Source organism: Salminus brasiliensis, chromosome 12 (assembly GCF_030463535.1).
Source record: "Salminus brasiliensis chromosome 12, fSalBra1.hap2, whole genome shotgun sequence".
NCBI classification, from domain to species: domain Eukaryota; kingdom Metazoa; phylum Chordata; class Actinopteri; order Characiformes; family Bryconidae; genus Salminus; species Salminus brasiliensis.
In genome coordinates, this window is record NC_132889.1 from 25,097,345 (window position 1) to 25,117,442 (window position 20,098).

The 20,098-nt window shown below is 38.8% G+C and overlaps 2 protein-coding genes across 3 annotated transcripts; both read right to left on the minus strand.

Annotated features, from left to right (window-relative positions):
* Nucleotides 1-252: 252 nt before the first annotated feature.
* Nucleotides 253-6,951, minus strand: LOC140573862 (GTPase IMAP family member 1). Its single transcript, XM_072693463.1, has 4 exons — nucleotides 6,796-6,951; nucleotides 6,287-6,356; nucleotides 3,649-3,815; nucleotides 253-2,543 (listed from the first exon to the last, which is right to left on the minus strand). The coding sequence occupies exons 2-4, from the start codon at nucleotides 6,351-6,353 to the stop codon at nucleotides 1,686-1,688; spliced, it is 1,092 nt and encodes a 363-aa protein (XP_072549564.1). The 5' UTR covers nucleotides 6,354-6,356; nucleotides 6,796-6,951; the 3' UTR covers nucleotides 253-1,685.
* A 1,721-nt stretch (nucleotides 6,952-8,672) lies between these two features.
* hmgxb4a (HMG box domain containing 4a) lies at nucleotides 8,673-19,766 on the minus strand. Of its 2 annotated transcripts, XM_072694218.1 has the most exons (14): nucleotides 19,752-19,766; nucleotides 19,526-19,595; nucleotides 17,675-17,769; nucleotides 17,484-17,590; nucleotides 16,450-16,525; nucleotides 15,371-16,015; nucleotides 14,301-14,534; nucleotides 13,580-13,776; nucleotides 13,033-13,114; nucleotides 12,715-12,779; nucleotides 12,446-12,545; nucleotides 11,869-12,041; nucleotides 10,934-11,056; nucleotides 8,673-9,345 (listed from the first exon to the last, which is right to left on the minus strand). In XM_072694218.1, exons 3-14 carry the CDS (start codon nucleotides 17,709-17,711, stop codon nucleotides 9,301-9,303), a joined length of 1,884 nt encoding a protein of 627 aa, XP_072550319.1. In that variant the 5' UTR covers nucleotides 17,712-17,769; nucleotides 19,526-19,595; nucleotides 19,752-19,766; the 3' UTR covers nucleotides 8,673-9,300. The 2 variants fall into 2 exon arrangements, with proteins under 2 accessions (XP_072550319.1, XP_072550318.1); XM_072694217.1 differs by lacking the exon at nucleotides 19,752-19,766 and having other exon boundaries at nucleotides 17,454-17,590.
* Between the last annotated feature and the right edge of the window lie 332 nt (nucleotides 19,767-20,098).

Sequence of the window (20,098 nt, forward strand, 5' to 3'; positions counted from 1 at the left end):
AGCTAGGTCATAACTCATTTGGTGTAATTCGTTATTTTAGGTCATTTTTATATAGACAAGTCTCCAAGCGGGTTTTTTATTGTGTACAATTTATTTATATTTTATGCTCTTTTATTTCATATTTCATTCCCCAAGTCCAAATTCCCCAGGGCCAAAGCTGGCAAGAGACTTTCTCCAAGTCAAAACCAGGAGATCCAGTCACTGATAAGAAGGAAATGAATCAGCAGGAAAGTCATGAGTTACTGAGAGGAGTTATTCAGATTATGTCCATTTATTTTCAGTTTTTCATGCAGCAACATAGGAAAAAAGTGTTCTTTGGAAATCCACTGTCGACAAGAAACAAAACAGAGAAAAGTCCAATTGGTTTTCTCAGTGGATTAGCTAGCTGTTTAAACTGTGTGTGTGCGTGTGTGTGTGTTGTACGTTTAACGTGGGACTGCCTGACTTCTCCAATCGGTGTGCAGCGTACCCACTGTTTAACAATTGCAATTGGTAACAGACTCCACAAAAAAGCTATTTTCAATTACAGTACAGCCCATATGAATCTACAGTAGATGCACTGTGAACGATCGTGACTCCAATTTCTAAAGTTGGGTTTATTTTCATTCATTGGCCTTTGCCTCCTAAAAGCATTTGACATCAGCTAGAGCTGCTGAAAACGTGAGGAACGTGCACACAGACTTAACTGCGGGTTACGGTTTAATGCGTGCCATATATTACAGAGTGGTCTGGTTATTTTTATGTAATAAAATCATTATTTAAAAAACACAACATGCTGTCATTTCTCACCAAATATGATTTTGGGTAATCCTGTGAATTTCCTACATCATCAACAAGGCAATGATATAATCTCCTCAGGCATTTTCTTTTTTTTTTTTTTTACTTTTTTTTTGGGGGGGGGAAACAAATAATATTCTCCAAAAGAACACATTAGCGTTCAGATAGCTCAGCAGCTTTGAAGTCATGTGTAGAGTGAATGAACAGTCCAGAACCCGCATAGTTTAAAACAATAAGTCAGGTGTAAAGCAGCTTGGATATGTAGTTTCATTAGGGGGTCTACAGATATTTCTACTTTGGCTAATTGTGTAAAGAGGCAACTTCATGTCATCCTGAAAGAGGGATATTACGAAGTAAACACGCGTTGCTATTACAGCAATAAGTTTTGTTATCCTATCATAGCCGTCAAGCCTTTTACAACACTTATTTTGATCACTGGGTCTGGCAGTAATTTACCACAATAAAGAGGCTATGCAGCCAAAACCTGAAACGTTCCCTAATACGTCCACCCATAAAAAACGTTTCAGTGCGTAGCCTTAAGGTGCTCATAAATCTATTCAGTGTCTTCACAACTTTATCTTAATCCTAGTTTCATGGACCCAGTTTATATACATATGCATAGCTTCAAATTAGCACTGAGGATTATTATTACTTATTCTGGGTCTAACTTTCTGATACCCAACTCCTGTCCTTGAGTAGCCCTGTATTGCACATGTTTTCCTTCCTAATTAACAAGCCTTTACTGAGCTAAAAAGTGTGTGTGTGCATTTGAGCAGAGGAAATGCAAAAATGTGCAGAACAGGAGTACTCCAGGACTACTGATCGACAACGAGAAATCAGTCGTTTGCGTCAGCTCACATTGCTCAGTGACCCATTAATGAAGTTTTAGTGTTCTAATGTATGCGAAGTCACTTAGATTTTGCTTTTTGTGGTTTTCTCCTGCCCACCTCAGTGGCCACAGAGCCCACCGTAGCCCCCATGACCCCTCCAAACATTCCTCCAACAAATAGCCCCACAAAAGAACCAAGTAATGTGCTGCCCCTCAGCAGGCTGGGCAGCCACAGCACCCATCCAACCACACTGTCCCACAGCCAGCGCAAGAACGAAGGGGGGGGTGAAGGAGGAGACAAAGCATTGTCTTCACCCTCCACCACCTCCAAACCATCTGCATTCCCCTCAGCCATCTCCCCACTTCTTTCCTCTTCTTCATCTTCGCCTCTCCTCCTCCTACACACAATTTCGGCCGACAAGTCTTCCTCTTCACTCCCCTCAGTTCCTCTCACTTCTGAATCTGCCTGCATGAGTGGAGGGAAGGTGTAGAAATCATCCCCACTCTCCTTTACCATCTCCTCCACCTTCTCCAGCAACTTCTCCACGCTCTTTTTTTCCTTCTTCTCCGCTTCTTCCTCCTCCTCTCCTTCTCCTCTGAGCTCAAGGACCTGATATCGGTCCCCACACATCGTCACCAGCTCCTGCAAATCTTCACGCTCATTGCTGAGGTGCTCCTCTAGCGGCAGCTCTTTGGAAAGACGTTCTGTATGAGTGAAAAGTACAATAGTGTGCTTGCTGACAGCTTCCGGGCCAAACACCTTCTCTAAAGCGGCCAGTGCTTGGAGACCCTGCTTGTCTGGCCGATGCACAGGGACGCACAGCAGGAAGGCGTGGGGTCCCGGGGTGGACAGCGATTTACAGAGAGCCAGCTGGTGATGCACTTCCTCCGGGGGGCGCTCTGAGTAGAACCAGTCTGGAGTGTCGATCACGGCCACCTGCCGCAAAGGCAGCAAGAAAACAACATTACAACATGTCAAAGTCAACTTTTATGTAATATAAAACATACTGCAGTTTAAAAGTTGCCACAAACACACACACACACCTTATTAACGTTTGTTATACATAACTTATTGCCGCTGTCATGCAAAAACTCTCTTTATCCATTTTTGTTGTTTTTTCACTTTGTGACACATTGTGTATTGAGGTACAATGATCAACCATGATCAGTGAACCAACAGCAATGCTTAGACTTAAAATAAAAAATGAAAATTTACAACGACTTCCATTGAAGGTTTTTTCCCTCTCTTATTGACAACATATATTTTTTGATGTTTTATTCAATAATAATTTAGTAAGTTAATAAAAGTGATACATAATACACTGCAATTATCTATGTACATTTATTTGGGTGAAGTCCTTTACCTTTATATTTTTGACCTCCACTTTTGAAATCTGATCAATTCTAGATATCTTTTTTGACTTAATTATTGATGCTGTACAGCTTTTTGTTTTATTTATTATACATTTATTATACATATACATTTTTTACAGCCCCTTAGAGTCATCCTAATTTAAGTACTTAATAATTATGTAGTCTAGGACAGGTTTAATATATCATAATTCATTCCATTTATCAGCAACCATATTGGTTTGATTTTGTTTTAAAATACTGATAACAAATGATTAAATGTCATTTCTAATGTTGTATGGTAGCGTTTACAATTTACTTTAATAATATAAATGTTATATATTATATATTATATCCATAGATATTTAAGTCTTAAGTCTTAATTCTTCATCATCCTAATAAAATAAGTAAAATATAGAACACTAAGTTATATATTATAATTAATTTAATAGTTTAAACATAAAAAATAAAATAATAATATATAACATATAGCTATATTACATATCAAAGTCAATGTTACACATTACAGACGAAGTGACAATATACAAAGTTGCCGAACACACATTATTACACATTGTGTTAATTATAAAAAAAAACACAAACAATGCACCAAAAATATTTCTATTAAAGGACAAACCCTGCAAATGTGATGTATTACAGCATCATATCAAATGACAGAATGTGCTTCTGACCTTTCTCCCAGCTGCATTCGCACATTTCTTCTCACACTTCACAGAAACTGGCTTCTCGGAGTCGGCACTGAGGCGAGTTTCGAATGCTTTGACGCCGAGGATGGCATTCCCCACGCTACTTTTCCCCGAGCCTGCCCAGCCCAGCAGCACCAGCCTCAACTCACACTCTACACACATACACAGTGAGAGACGCATTCAGCAGGGACATAATATACAAATTGACTGTGTTGTATTTTGAGTCTTCAGCTTAAGTATAATATATATATATATATATATATATATATATATATATATATATATATATATATGCTTTTGAAACAAAAGGCAGAATATCTTTTGTAGGTTGTTTACTCTGTAAGACAACTGTGTAAAATGGAAATAATGCGAGGTAAAATGGAAATAAATATGTTAATAAATAAATAATAAAAATGTTATAACAAAAAAGCAGAACTGCGGATTTTGACCTATTTTAATGTTTTTAATTAACGGCTTTCTATTATATACAAAAAGATCTTACTATAGTACTACTATGAGTTACTGCATTTATTGTCAGCAGAGCTAATGTCCGTTATGTATTTTAAAATGTTTATTTCCAGTAGATTTTTAGCCTAATAATACAGAAACTCTTGTGTACGGTCTTCTGAACACATTTGGCACATTTCACATTAGTATATCACAAATATATGTGTACCTAATGCATTAGTTATTTTTTATAATTTTAATAATAATAAATGATTATTGTTACTTTTAAGTATCACATTTAAGCAGGACATACTGCAGCTGACCATATGTTTCAAATGCAAGAATTTTCCTCTTAAGCAATGTATGGAGAGTATCGCAAAACCAAAATCTTGCCTTTTTTGTTAAGCCATTCAACACAATTTCAAGCAGATCTCTTTCTTCAACATTCCATTAGTTTATACACTGATCCTGTGTCTTGTAATAAGTTAAATGGTAGTGGTTTCATGTGCACTCTAATCAAATCCAGTCAAGAGTATCATAATAATAATTACGCCATTATTTTTACCAGGTCTAGCGGACCTACTGTATCATTGCCCTCCCTCTGAAGTGCATCAAGAACAGATTCTAAGCCTTTGATTACAGCAGACTAACATAAACAAACACCACATCATTTATATTTCAGATTAGATTATGTTCGATTACATTATTCTTGAAGACTTTAGCTCATACGAGTTTCTCCATAAATCAGCTATGAAGTTCTTTATAATTCTACAGGAACCAGTAGAAGCTGTAGCTGGTCTCTCTCAATCCAAAAGATAAACAAAAGTGTAAGAAAAGTGACCCTGTTGTTTGTTTGTGTTTATGAAACAAAGAGACCACCCACACAGACCAAACTGCAAAGGCGATCATGCAGGCTCAAATATTTGCTCATATGTTTGGCTTGCATTATGGATAGCTGGCAGCATGACTCTTAGCCTTAGTCTCAGCTTTTGTTAGAGGCTCAGGCTTTGCCTCAGATAATGGTGAAGCAACAGCTCCATCTACTGGCAGCTGAGCTGCTGCACACTGTTAAAAAGTAATGAATGAGTAATGCAATGAGTAAGAAATACTTGAATATACTTCATTGTTACTTTGAATTCAGGCTGTTTATAGAAGACTCTTTGGCTAAGTAGAGGCCTGGCCAGAGAAGCCTGTTCCCACTGGTATCTGCTAACAATGGGCTGGGTTTAGCCCTGGGCTAAGGTGCAGCGTGGGCACCTGTTTAAGGCCTTTTTATAGGCATTGCTCTGCAGCTTCTTTGTCTGACAAGGAACCACAGAGATGAAACAGGAGTTTTACACTCTGCAGTAAAATCATCTCAAGACGTCACACTTAGGATCCTCCTAAGAATGTCACCATTGGCAATTATCTAAAGACTCAATCTGTGAAGAGGCTCATATTTATTAAGCAGAACACAGATTTAAGGACAGATCTCAACACTTTTTAGCACAACGTTGGAAATGCAGGCCCTGATCAGCACCATAAAACAACAACATTCTTCCACTGATTTTTCAAAATAGCCTAAAGGAACTTATTGAGTGGGAATTGAGCACAATGACAGTGATAGTAACCACCTGTTTAAAGTCTCTGAAAGCTACATCACAGACAGTCATTTATACACAACGGCTATAAATATACAGACTGAAGCCTGAGTGACTGTTTTACCTTTTAAAGTTACCTATCTGAACTACATGCAGGCTGTTGTAAGAAAAATAGTATCTCAAGAAACAATTTTTTTACATTTAAAACTCACGATATGCGAGTAGCTTCACTGGACGTTTGGGTGATAAAGGAAAAAGAGTTAGGCCTATATTTACAATGTAGATACCAAATGTATACTATACATATATAGGAAATACATGGCGATCCATTTGTCCATGGTCTGTCATGTTTTCCCCAAACCCTCAACATAACTTCGGTTACCTTTTAAGAAGGGAACTAAGCTGACATTTTTACAAATCTGTGAACTTCCCCTTTAACCATTATGAAATCATACCACTATATTTCTCACTCTTGTCCAGTCAGGCCATGGTTTCAGACAGGCTCACACGAGGCACTGACTCTCAAGTGACGTGGTAGAAGACATGGCACTCATAAGCCTGTGGCCTGAAGCCAACAAGACACAACACACACCAACCTGGTTCAGGATCTCTCCTCTCCTTTCCTCCCTCCATCTCATGGCTTTGTGTTGTGGGCTCTTCCATGTTCTGCAGGTGAAGCAACAACAAAAAAAAAAGCAGTCTTACAGTCTAGCAGAGCTTAAATTCTCTCTTCAGAGAGGCTGAGGGTGTGTGTTCAGGACAGAAAGAGAAGGGAGGGGACGGGGAAGAGGGGTTTGGCAGGAGAAGAATGGAGGATGGTCGTTTACATGACTCAGCACTAGAGAATGTGTTCACATACAGGCTCATTTAGTACAGCAGAGGCTCTGCACTCCTATATAAACTCAGCAGTGTCTTGTTCTCTACTTTCTGCTGGTATTTTAAATAGCTAAACATAAGCTAGTGCTAGCATCTGGATCAAAACTCTCGGCCCAGCTCGGTATTTTGATGCAACCCCATAAAAGCACCCCCGTAATGAAGGCATATCGAGTAGTTCCAGCTGGAAGCGCAGTCCGGTGGAAAACGAGGTCTTTCAGCAGTAGCTTACCTCTGAAGGGGTTCGGTGTGTTGGCAGCCAGCTCTTCGTCTCAACACTTCCTCATTCTCCAGTCGCTCTTCTACCAAAAAAACAAAAACCCAGCCCTTGTTTCTCTGCCTGAACACATGACTGTTTCGGTCACACAGCCCTTTTTTCTCCTCCTCTAACTCCCAACTGATACAGACAGGGTCCTGTCAGCGGTCTGAGGCACTGTTTCTTTACACACACCCCTGAGACAGTACTTTAGTGGTCGTTTTGGGACACACACACACATTTTGCATTTCTTTACACTAAAAGCGTTTCGTCTCAGACCGATTAAGAGGTGTTTCTGATAAACTATAAAACAAAAACAGCTTGGAAGCTCAAATCAACTGTTTTTTTCTCCTTCTCTGTTTCTTTCTGTCTCTGATCTGGATGATTTTCTGAAAAGAAGTCTCGAAATAATGACCAACTTTCTCAAAATAAATAACTCTTTAAAAAATTACCTAATTTCCAAAAATTGCTTCCTCAAATGTACTTAAATTTGCTAAATTAAAAGTATATCTTTTTTTTTTTTTTTGACAAATAGTGGCATTCAGAACTTTAGGCACCCTCAAACTTCGTCCCAACAATCAGCTCCCTAGCATTCGATGCTCACAAAGTAGGGGAATGCAGATGGTTAGCAGATAGTGAAGTATTTTCTTTTTCAGTTTGTAATGTAAGGAACAGCAGGAACTGTGGCGGTTAAGTTCAAGTCTGGAAAACCAGGAATATTGCTAGAAAGGCAAATCAGAAGTCCTTCAGGTTTTGGAGTGGTGGTGCACTATTCTACTGTGCAGCAACACTGGCACAAACATGGAGTTCATGGAAGTCATCAGAAAAAAAAGAAACAGTACAGTAAATGCATTTCCATTACAACGTTCAGCAGTTTTAAAGGAACCTCTAAACAAGCCTGATAAAGAAGTTGAAAATAAGTTCTGTGCACTGTTTGGAGAAAATTCATTCATGAGAAGAATACCTCTACAACTGTTTATGTTGCTCAGTCATTCTTGGGACTTGTGTTGCAGCCAGTGGCACAGGGGACATTTCAGTGGTAGAGGAAAGAATGGATTCAATTAAATATCCGCTAAACTTTTACTTAACTATTTTCCTTTTTTATCATTTATTATAATATGGAAATGATTGCAAAATTAGCTTGCTTTAATATTAAGTGTGATTTTTTGACCAAGGAAGCCTAATCTTTCACATGCCACTGTACCTCTAGCATAGAGAAAAGGTGGTTGTCTCAGACAAACAGTCTCAGTCTAAGCCTATTGTTGTGCATTTTTAGCACAAGGCAACAGGCCTTTTAGATATAACAATATAAAAAAAAGATTTAAAATAAAGATGTCAGTTTCTCAGAGTCTCCTTTTTCCTCCAGAGAGATGATATTTGTGCAGGAGAATCACCTTGTACTTGTATCCCCCTTTTTTTTTTTAACACAAAACATCTAAAAACATGCTCTATGTGATCAAACTCTCTCTGACAAAAAAATTAATTACATCACCTTATTAGACAAACAGATTCGGTGAGTTGTTTTGTCAAATGGGACTGCTGATGTTTACAAAATTGTAAAAATCCAAACTGAGTGAAGTATACATTACATGTATTAACAAATGTACCAATCAACAGAATGCTACGGAAATGCATTTTGACACACACTTATTAAATTGAACTACTGAATTATTAAAAGTGAAAAATTACACCTACAATATTCATGATCATTAAAAATGTCAATGTTGCCAATTATCAAAGCAAATCTGGCAACACTATAAAATCAACACTATTAATAACTGTGTTGTTTAACTGAAGTTGAAAATGTGCTTCCAATTCTAGGTAATAAAATAAATTACTTTCAAAAACATTCACAAAGTTTCAGTACATGCTTTTACTATAAACAAACTTTTTAACATTTAAATCATAGTATTCCATTTTTTGTATGTGTACAAAACTGTAAATGACACAATAAAATGACTAACTGCAGTCAAACTGCTGTTTGTTTGCATTAACTTAACGGTAAATGAATAAAAACAGCCTTGGGCCACAACATGAAACTGTACATTTCTGCATAAAAAATAAATTGCTCTGGACGTAATGAATGTATGCAAGTCGAATAAGAACAATAATAAATTGCCTTCCCTTCCCTTCCAGAAACACATTCACACAAACATACACATACACTCGCACATACACTCACAAAAACATACACGGCAATGATAAAACCCTACACAGACATGTTCTCTAAAATAGGATTCCTGATTCCTTTTTTTTAGTACAATTAAAAAATATTCAACATTTAAAAATTGCTTTTAAAAAACATCTACCAACTACAAATGTCCATTGTTTTTTTCCCCTCACGCTTGAATTGGGCATCAGTAAAAATCCTCTGGTTCTCTTTTTGCTATGTGAGCACAAAACTGGTGCTGCATGATGAGTGAGTCCAGTTTGTCTTGAAGTGCGGTTGGGGTAAAGCAACCTGGTCTCTGGTGTAAGCGCTCATAGTCCAGGCATTATGTAAGCTATGTTGTCGAGGGTGTTTGACTGCAAAAAAGACAAAAAGATGTTCATAAAGAGTTCAGACATTTATTCAGTGGCATGCAAAAGTTTGGACACACCTGGTCACAGTAAACAGAAGCGAGCAGAATATGAAGTGATTTCCAAAAGGCATAAAACAAAACATTCCTTTTAAACACTTTAAGCAAGATTAGTGTATTATTATTTGTTTATACAAAATTACAACTAAATAAAGTTTAGCAAAACTTTGTGCACCCCAAGAAATGAGCTCTCAGAAAACTTACCAAAATACCTTAAATAACTTGTTAGGGCTATGGTTTGTTAATAATCATTACTAGGAAAGGCCAAGTGATGTGATTCTCAAAGCTTTATAAACCTTGTGCCAACAATCAGCAGCCATGGGCTCCTCTAAGCAGCTGCCGAGCACTGAAAAATAAAACAACTGATGCTCACAAAGCAGGAGAAGGCTATAAGAAGATAGCAAAGCGCTTTCTGTTAGCCATTTCAGCTTGCGGTCAGGAAACAGCAGTTAACAGGAACAGTGGAAGTGAGGTTGAGGTCTTATCACAGTAAACTTGACTATGACGTTAGGAAACCAAGTCATCTTTTACTTGCTTAACTATTCACAGTACCAGAGACTGTGAAAACCAGAAAAAACAGACCAAAGGTGCCCAAACTATTGTAGGACACTGTATATAGTTAACTTGTAAATGACATTTACTCAGTGACACATTCTACACAAATCAAATATGGATAGATTTCTGTTGTAAATAAAAAATAATTTTACTTCTACCAAAGTACAGAGGAAAGTACTCTACTGCTCACTCAGTAATTAAATGTTAGGGACTAAAATGTAACTAAATACTTTTTTGCATGTAATTGTATTATGTGCACAACAACATCTGTATTACTTTGCGACTGGTCACTTCTACAACGTCACTTTTATCATTTAATTTTAGATCAAGAGTGCATCGAAAGAGAAGAATACGACTATATATAATAATAATTTCATATACTCATAGACTGTGGGTGTACTAAAAAGAAAAATACTGGTGCATTTCTAGAAGATACTCAGTGCTTAAGTAGTTTTTGACCTAGTTGGTTTGGTACTTCTGTAGTCATCTTAACCTACATATTGTCGCTGTTAGACAAAAACCTTGTATCTCCAAAAAGACAACTTTACAGGAGAAGGGGAAAAAATCTTAATTTTCAATGGAAGTCAAAATATTTTATTCCAAGTCCCGTTGGAGCATTTCTATTTGTCCATTCATGTAAACTTTGACACAGTATGAAGAAAAACTTTAAAATTTATATTATGTCAAAAAATCAATAACAGCAAAATGGAAGATACAAGGGATTTTTGCAGGACAGCAACATACTCCGACTTCCTCGGGCATTACATTTGCTTGTTTCTGTTGAGCTGACCCAGGCCATCCTGCCTAGCAGTGTGGGCTGGATTTCTAAGCAGTCTCTTAGCACTTAGCACTTAGCACTATTAGAAAAAAAATAATAACAGGAGCTTTACTTTAAACACTCTCTCTAATCCTCTTCTTATGAAAATTACAATACTACAAAACCACTGCTGAACTGGGGTGTATGCCATTAAGTGTCTCACCAAAACGCTGCGAGGACAGCCGTTGAGCTGGGGCACCTGGGCAGTGAGGCAAGTTAACGGACCAAGTGCGCACAATATGGAGTCTAAAAGGACAGAGAGGCTGCCAGACACTGCCACCATCCCCTGCAGAAACAACAGAACATTGCATAGCTTGTGTAAATGTTATACTGTACAGGTACACACAGTAATGCTTATTGTGATCTATTCTCAATCTCTTTGATAAATCATGAATCCAAAAAGAATCGCAGGACATGAGTATATGCCCTTGTAGCCATGGAATTAAGATTCATATGACTCTGAAAGTAATCTTTATAAACAGAAAAATGATGTAACCTCCTTTTAACACATGGTATAATGTTGAGCTGCCCATCACATTTACGATGTTTTGGACGGACAGAAACAAGCTCCATATCAAGTAGCAGTGTTGAGGAACTGAAGATAGGGTTTGCACATTTGGTTAGCTACAAAATACAATTCAACTAGTGTCTGGTGTACACATGAGCCCTGTGCAAACTCATCCATTTCATTCCTAACTTCAAGTCAGACTTTGAACTTCTCTAGTATAACCTAGCAATAATGCAGGATGAGATAATGCAAGAAAAGTCATATTCAAATTGCACTGCCTGCCAAAGGTGTGGAGACACTGTAATATGTACATAACTGTATACTCTTCAACTACACATCACCTGTAACTGCTGCACAAAGTGACTGCTTGTATGAACAAAGCTTTTATTTTTGTGCTTGGATATTTTAATAAATAATAGCATTTATTAATCAATAATAATATGATTAAATACTATTATAAAAGAATAATACAATTTTAATAATACAAATACTTATAAAGTTGTATTAAATGTAAGGGAGTGCCTGCATTTTTCTTTATCTTTAACAGATAATGGCAGTGTAGTGATTCAGTGATTTCTTGATATGCTGACCTCTGTCTCCTGCAGCCGATGTCCAATAAGTGAAAGAGACTCTCCCAGCAGCTGCAGGTGGGCAGCAGCATCAATGGGATCCACCTCTGGCACCCGCACCGGAGACAGAGCCATGCCCAGAGAAGAACGACCTGGAGAGGTCAAACCTGATCCTAATGTAGCCTTATTGGTCACTGATAGGGAGAGGGGAAAAGAGAGAGAGTCTGGTCTAAACAAATACTACAGAATATTACCATAATACAAATAGTATTTCTGGACCAAATACATCAAAAGCTTGGCATACTGTTGATTGGTTGTATTCCTCTACTATGTAAATGGTGTTCAGTATATATATATATATATATATATATATATATATATATATATATATATATATATATATATATATATATATATTAGAAGCAAAGCACTTCCTTGACCTACTCAGCCATGTCTGGCAGGCTACACAGTACCTACCACAGAGTACGAACACAGCAGCAATGACACTGCGACTCCTTGTTTAAGTAATACACCGACAGTAATCAGAATGAAATGGTGATAAAGTTAAGAATCCATTGAGAAAAGACAGAAAAGTTACTTTTGCTTTTGTTGTCCAACAGAGAGCTCTTCTGCCTAATTGTGGTGGCTTCAGCTTTATTTTGTTTATGTTGAAGATACTGAGCTTTCTGCTTCCAAACCTGCACACAAAAACAACCACACATTCAGCACTACTGGCAGTAGTTATTCAACTCACACTGTAGAAAAAAAAACAATAACAGAAACAGTAACTCAAATATCCACTACTTAATACTAGCATGCAGTACAAACAGGGTAAATTTGAGGTTTACCGTAAATTATTATTCTGACCTGTTTTTCTTTTTCAGGCAATTGCTTCCAAATCTCTGCAAGCTTCTTGCTCAGCTCCCCAAAAACTACAAAACAAAAATACAGGACAAGCCATGCCAAAATGCACTGAGGCTCAATTGTAGATCCACAGGTAAATGTAATCTGTCTATGTATATTCAACCATTTGTGTAAAATACAGAAACTGTACTTGGCATAAAATATGAGCATATTCCTAAAATCTATAAATGTGTCAGGTGTCATAAAGGTGTCAGGTCACAAATTGTGTCATTTGAACAGTAATGTGAAGCAGGACTATGTACTGATTTACTCAACACTCACCGAGTCCAGGCTGTTCTGCATTTATATTGAGCCTGTACTCTTTACAGAACACTTGGTATGCTGTCATACTCTTCTTCTTTGGCTGAAAGAGTCAAGGAGAAACCTGTTAATAGTCTATGGAATGTGGGATGTGTTCATAAAAGTGCTGGTTGTTGGAGCTTAAATGTGATTCAGTAACAATGTTGGGGAAGAAATACATTAACACAATTTCCCCATTGCCTTAAATGCAGTCAAAGAGCCAAGGCATTTTTAGTGCACCTTAGTTTTGCAATGGACCTATGAGGCTATTATCGCTAACAACTAAAAGAAGGTTATACATCACCAAATAGCACCAAGTAGCATCAAGAGTCAAGGTGGTTTAAGCCCTTTTAACATCTTTTTAGAAAACAGCATGTCATACAGTTCCATTACTAGTTATATACATTAGTGCAAAGCTATAAACGTGGCTGATTAACTATATTTGGGCTTAAGCAAAAACTGACCCATGACTTTGATAATGTTCAGCTCAGAATCTGATTCATAGTCTCTGTCAGCAGGGGAGCCTCACCTTGTCCTTGTCATGCTTGTCCCTGTCCTTCTCCTCTTTCTTTTTTTTCTTCTCCATCATGTGGTCATTGCTCTGATGGTGGTGATGATGATGGTGGTGATGATGTGACTGGACTGGAGGCGCCATAGTGTACATCCCTCCTGAAGTGCCATGATTGGAGGAGCTGTGGGAATGGGAATGGCTTCTGGAGGAGTCTCCTACAAAAACAGGAAATGGGACCAAGTTCAATTAAATTATGTTAAATTACAATTTAACTCAAACAACATTCTGTCGCCTTAAGAACAATGAAGCTTGAGAGAGAATGTTCAAATGCTTAAATCAGAATTAGAAATACTTTATTGATCCCAGCAGGGAAATTGCAGTTGTTACAGTTGTTTGTATAAATAAACAATCTATAAAATAAAATAAATTGAAATCAAAGAGAGAAAAAAATGTGACATATGTACATACACATATATATACACATATATATATATATATATATATATATATATATATATATATATATATATATATATAGTAAATTGGCATAGTGGTAATAACTGTGCTAATAAATATTTTAAAAATATTGCACCCGAGTTATTTCACACACATTAAAATGAAGTACACTACTATTATTATTGCACATATGAACATTATAATTTGAGTATTGCACAAATGAACCATAGTCTTACACATTAAGGGAGAAGTTATAGGAACATAGAATGCCAGGTACTCTCACCTGTAAACCCTTTCTTTCCCGTACTTCCACTCTTGCTGTGCTTCTTCTCCTTTGAGCTTTTGTCCTTGTCCCTGTCTTTCTCTTTCTCCTTTTTCTTTTTGCTCTTTTTGCTCTTTTTCTTCTTTTTAGAGAGGTGTGTATAGGAGTCATCAATGACCAGTTCACCTGCCTCTAGTTCTCCTCCTGAAGACGAGCTGTCGCCTCCTAGTCCTCCTAAAGGTCCACCATAGTGTCCTAAGAGATCGGATGTTGCATCATTAAGATTTTGTCCACCCATTATGGACAAAACAGCCAGTTCTGTACAGTCTTTGCACATTACTCTCCTACTCCTAATTTTTACACTTAAATCTAGCCAATATATATATCTTATATTTTTTGTTAACAGACTGTAAGATAATATTTAACTTATCTGACCTAATGCCACAAAACAAGTCCCAACATTAACTCATTAAGACTTAAATCGTTAAATTAAATGTCTTGAGATAAGCAGATAACCTTGAATGCTCTTACAAACATGTCAAAAAGAGGTGGACATCGAGAAATATGAACAGTACTGTAAGAAGCAAAAGAAACAGCAAAGTCATAGTTTGATGAAACATCAGACTGACACAATTTAGCCCTTGCCTCATGTGTAGGTTAATTAGTCAAGACATGTTTGGTATCTGAGGTTTGCTTCTTTAGTTTTGCACAAGAGCTTAAAAACATTTTGAAGAAAAGCATCTAGACTTTTTTCTGTCCTTGCACCAAGGTAGTAGAATGCACTTCCCCTGGGTGTATGAACAGCATCTCTTTCAAGAGCACTTAACTCAACACTAACTCTGCACTTACTAAAGGCTACTGACAGCATTCATGTTACTTACTGACATTCAAACACTGTGTCATACACATATGTAGTATTCTTTTTTTTGCTATTAATACAGATTTTTAGATCTGGCAGTGTTTAAGCTTGAGGTATCTTTGGAATCTAGCCTATTCACATAAGCTATGCAGTGGCCTGTGAAGAACTTTGTAAGTTGCTCTGTATATGATTTGTGCCAACCACTTTAACAAGTCTGAAAAATGCATCTCACCCTCCACTTCCACTTCCTTCCCCACCACAGGCAGCGGCTCTCGTCCATGCTGCTTCTTTTTCGGCGCCTTGGATGGCGCCATCCGGTCCTTTTCCTTCTCCTTCTTTGTCCCTGTCTTTTTGACGCTGGAGGATGGGTGATGTCCCGTTGTTCCAGAGGAAGAGTGCGGAGGGAAGGAGAAACCTTCATTCGGCCCTCCGCCTTCGTTCCTCTCTTTTGGTGAAAGGATGAGCTTCATCTTCAGCCCCTCAGCCTCTCGCAGAGTGAGCGGCTCGCCCCTCCCTGCGCCACCATGGAACAGAGAGGATTTTGAGGACGAGGAAGACGAGGACGAAGAGTGTTTCTTGGATGAGGAGGAAGACGAGCCAGGCGGCCGCGAGTGGGAGTGGCTGCTTTTGGAGCCACCTTCACGCTTACGGTCTTTAGAGGAGGAGTGAGAGGAATGGGGAGGGTAGGAGGGTTTTTTGTGCAGGTGAGGGCTGGGATCTGAGCCTGTGGCCATAGGGGAGGTGATAGCCTGCAAGAGGCCCATAGCAGTGTCTGTTGAGTGTGGAGGCTGCGATGATGATGAGGAAGAGAGCGAGGGTGAGCGGTCTGAAGACTTGCGTTTCTTCTTATGTGGAGGAGGACCTGAGCCGTGGTGATCTGAGGAAAAAGGGAATGCTTAAGTTCCTATGAACTCTAGGTTTACTATTCAGTTTGACATAAAACATATTTTTGTGATAAGTAATTTTACATCCGCTGATTTTTGCAAACTTTCAGAGGTAATTTCCCTGGTATTTGCATAGTGACAACCAAATTGACAGACTGATTGGACCACATGAGAAGAAATGAACCACATCCATTTATCTGGTCGATATCAGTCCTAAAAACACTGAACGGCTCATCTTTAACCCGAACCCTTCCGAATACAACCGACCCACCAATAATAATTGCTAAGCAACGAGCGAATGTGCATATTACCAAACAGCAGATTTCAGTCTGACTATCTAGAAACGCATTTGACTCTTTAGCATAAATGCATGTGGCAAAATCTCTCTACAGTGTAGCCACTTCTCTCTCCTCTATATTCCACCTACCTCTGTGATAGTGGTCATCAGAGTGCTTTTTCTTCTTCTTATGTGAATCTCCTCCCATCGAAAACAACTCTGAGTCCTAGTCATAGACAGGCAGAATTGGACTTAACAGAATCACACAGAAGTCATATTTAAAAGGCAAAAAAAGTAACCAAATATTTGACTAAAACTATACCTACACCATGACAGCAGATGCCAAATAGAATGAAGGGGAATTAAGTAAGCAAGAGCACATCAAGACCCCTTTATTCCAAATGTCATACCTAGGTAACACAACATCAAGTTGCATGTCTACCAATGTAACTACCAAATGCCAACAGGGGAGGGGATTACTCTTCCACTGTACTGCAGCTAGCAGGAGGCAGATATGAGTAGTTTTGTACGTTAGACAAAGATAATAAGTACTGCTGCTTTTTCAATTACATCAATTACATTACATACTACAGTAAGGATAAATATTTAAATACTTAAATATTTGGGTCGAATATGTTTAAAAAATGTTCAATTTTGGTTTTCAACTAAAATAAAAAATAAAATAAAATAAACAACAAAAGATTAAATGGGTCTACAAATGAAGTGTGAAAATCTAACGCTCATTTGAAGAATAATAATATAAAGGAGAACGCCATATGTTCCCCTTCTCACCAGACAAGCGATCAGCAAATTAATTCTGATGTCAACAGCAAGGAATGCAATGCCCAAGGACTTCTCTGTTACTTAACATACCACTAAAGGTTTATTTTATATAAACTGTTTTAATTCATTTTCATCTCAGTTTTGTCCTACTGAAGCGGATTTTATCAAGACTAAATTTGTATTTTCCAGGAATTTTCATTTCAGTGCAACGCTATACAGCAGCATTGTTTATCAAACGTAGACAGAAACTCCTCTATCTGCTCGGCATTAGCAGACAACTGGACATAGTTTCCAACCTTGTCACAAAGTACCTGCAAAAAAGCAGGGCAACTTGATGTGTAGTGTTACCATGTCTACTTCCCTGCTGTTACCTTTGGTCGGTTCTTGGAGGTTTTGCGCACCTGCGCGGCGATTTCTTCCTCCTCTCTCAACAAATCTTTATAGGAACGCCTCTTCTCCCTTTGACTGCGCCCAGCCACCAGACCCATCTCTCCCTCCATGCCTGACTCTGAGAAGAAAGAAAGAGGCATTAGATCTTATTAACAGTCCATTACTGTAGAACCATGTCTCATGATTACCTGACAGTGCTCACCCATCACTCCTTTCTTCTTTATCTCCTCAAAGGCCATGGTCACCTTTCCTTCACTGACTGGGTTTTACCAGTCAGTCACTTTGACTGGTACCCTACTGCATAGAAAGGAACTGTTAGCATCTATTTCTCATTAAATGGTATGTGACATCTTTGGTTGCTTCTTTTCCGTCCATGCTGAAATAAATCAACATAAAGTGTTTTAGTAGAGTTTGGCGAACCAGGAGCCGCAAGGTCAGCTTTAACATGCAAACAGGCATTTGGGTGGGTGGGACACTGTTATATTTCCTCAAGATATTTCCTCAACTGCTGTTTTGATGGTGGTGGTGGAAAGTTCTGTCAACACACAAGTCTCAAATCTTCAATACGTATACAGTATCTCAGTGGGTCACTGACAAGGCTACAAAAGATGATTCGCAAAATTCTCATGAAAAACTCATGAAACCACTCAGTTACCCGTTGTGCACTGTGGAAGGAGGTATTGTCAAGCTAAAGTAGACCACCCACATCTGGATAAATATGTTTCATCATAGGATAAAGATGATCAGTCAGAATAGCGTTGGACTGATTTGCATTGACCCTTCCTTCTGAAGGTACACAGCATGTCAGCAAGGCATAACAGGGCTCCCGGTCGAGACGCCTATCCGCATAGTTGTGACGCAACATACACTTTACACCACTATTTCCAAGCCTAATTACTGAGCTCTGTCCCACAGCTCTAAATGCAGATGTTCCTTCAGCCTCTGTTCCCACTGAAACACAAGCCAGGTTCCAGTTTCCTGAAAGCATCTTAGTGTTGAAGATCATCTTAACCAGGTACAGCTATCATTTGAGAAGGTCCTGCTATCAATGCCCTAACAGATCTCTGTTCTTTTCCTCTTGCCATTTGGATCCAAAACCAAGAGCAAATTGACCTGTTCAGTATTTTTCATTCATGCCTGAGAGCATGTTAATTTTGTGAACAGCAGTGAACTGAATCATGCAGTAGACCTGTCTGAAAGCCTCTGCAGTGAGGGGACTGTTTTTATCCACTGATTGTTCAGTTTTCCCTTTAATTTGTCACCCATCTGTATAGAGTCAGTATACTGAACTATGCTAGCTAGCAAAAGAGTAAAACATGGGACAGTTCAAAGAGTAAATATTAGGGTTGTTATCTGCAGCCTGTGCTGTAACAGTAACAGCCATGGACAGCAAAGAAAGTTAGGCTGGACAAAAAACTTGACAGTTACTTTGACAAGCACTGTCAAAGTGTTCCTCTCAGGTCCTCGACGGTTATAAAGCGATAAGCTAAGTAAGCCAGTCTAACTTCGCTTCTACAGGAGATCAGAAAGTGAGGGTGCGCTGTGTGGGTTTACTGTGTGTCAGGTGGACATGGAGAGGACATAGCTAGGACAGTCTGTGAGGCGCGGAGAGGACTCGGGCTAAACCTCACAGTTTTCGCAGCGAATACCGGCTATCGCCTCGGTCCACTTCCATACACACCGAAACGCTTCGTGGCGGAGTAACGGAGCGAGCTGAAGCCGCCTAGTTAGCTAATTGAGTGGCTATTTCCCGCCTACTTTCGAAAAGACACACAAACACACCCCCTTCACTCCATCGGGGTCCAGCTCGTTCCCGCGTTTGAAGTCCGACGATTCGCGCAGCTGAGGATGGGCGACCCTCCGCCGCCCCGCGCAGCCACGACAGGCCGCGGCTTCCGTTAGTACAGGCCGAAACAGGGCTGCGATTAAAGAAACGAACGCTTTCCTGCCCGTTTTGCTTCTTGCCTACAACGTCGGAAAAGTAAACGACAGCACAAGTTGTGTTTACGAGGCGGAGAGACGTTTTTAACGTCGAAATAAATAATAAAATTACCTTCGCCGATGCCTCGATTTAAGCGGCGCCAGACGCCATCTTTGATTTCAGTCAACAACAAAGCGCCGAGCTGAGAGGAGGGTCCAGACAGAGGAGCAGAGAGAAAATCAGCTACACTCATTAAAAACAACTCACACAACCGTACAGATACAGAATCATGATCATTTATCGGTTACTACCAAGTTATGGTGCCTATGTACCCTACCAGTCAAATATTTAGACACACCTGAATGAAAAAGATTAAGCTCAAATGCGTGAAACTGGGTTTCTATGGCAAATCTAAAAACTTCATGCATTAAACATTTCTCATAATAGAAAAAAAAGCCTCCACCAAGTGCAGCATATTTAGTGTATCATCTTCTGCCCTCCAGGAGTGAGAATGCAAAGAGTGTGTAAAGCTTAGCAAAAAGCACAGGGTTGACTAAAAAGTATAAGTAAGTCTTCTTTTATGGCAAGGACGTGGAACTGAAGGCCAGAGTCCAGCATACTTTGCTGATTTCCCTTCTTCTACACGCCATTTAACCCTGGAAATTGATCAGAGAAACCAGAGACTTAAATAAAGTGCGCTTCAGC

Bases quoted from the DNA above. Each gene is read 5' to 3' on its own strand.
- LOC140573862 (XM_072693463.1), bottom strand. From the start codon at position 6,353: ATGGAAGAGCCCACAACACAAAGCCATGAGATGGAGGGAGGAAAGGAG. The intron at 3,816-6,286 runs GTTGGTGTGTGT...GTATGTGTGTAG, and splicing joins GAGGAGAGATCCTGAACCAG to AGTGTGAGTTGAGGCTGGTG. The intron at 2,544-3,648 runs GTCAGAAGCACA...CCTTTGCGGCAG, and splicing joins CGAATGCAGCTGGGAGAAAG to GTGGCCGTGATCGACACTCC.
- hmgxb4a (XM_072694217.1), bottom strand. From the start codon at position 17,711: ATGGCCTTTGAGGAGATAAAGAAGAAAGGAGTGATGG. The intron at 16,526-17,453 runs GTAACAGCAGGG...GTCTATGACTAG, and splicing joins CCTCCAAGAACCGACCAAAG to GACTCAGAGTTGTTTTCGAT. The intron at 12,042-12,445 runs GTAACTTTTCTG...TCTCCCTATCAG, and splicing joins GTTGGACAACAAAAGCAAAA to TGACCAATAAGGCTACATTA.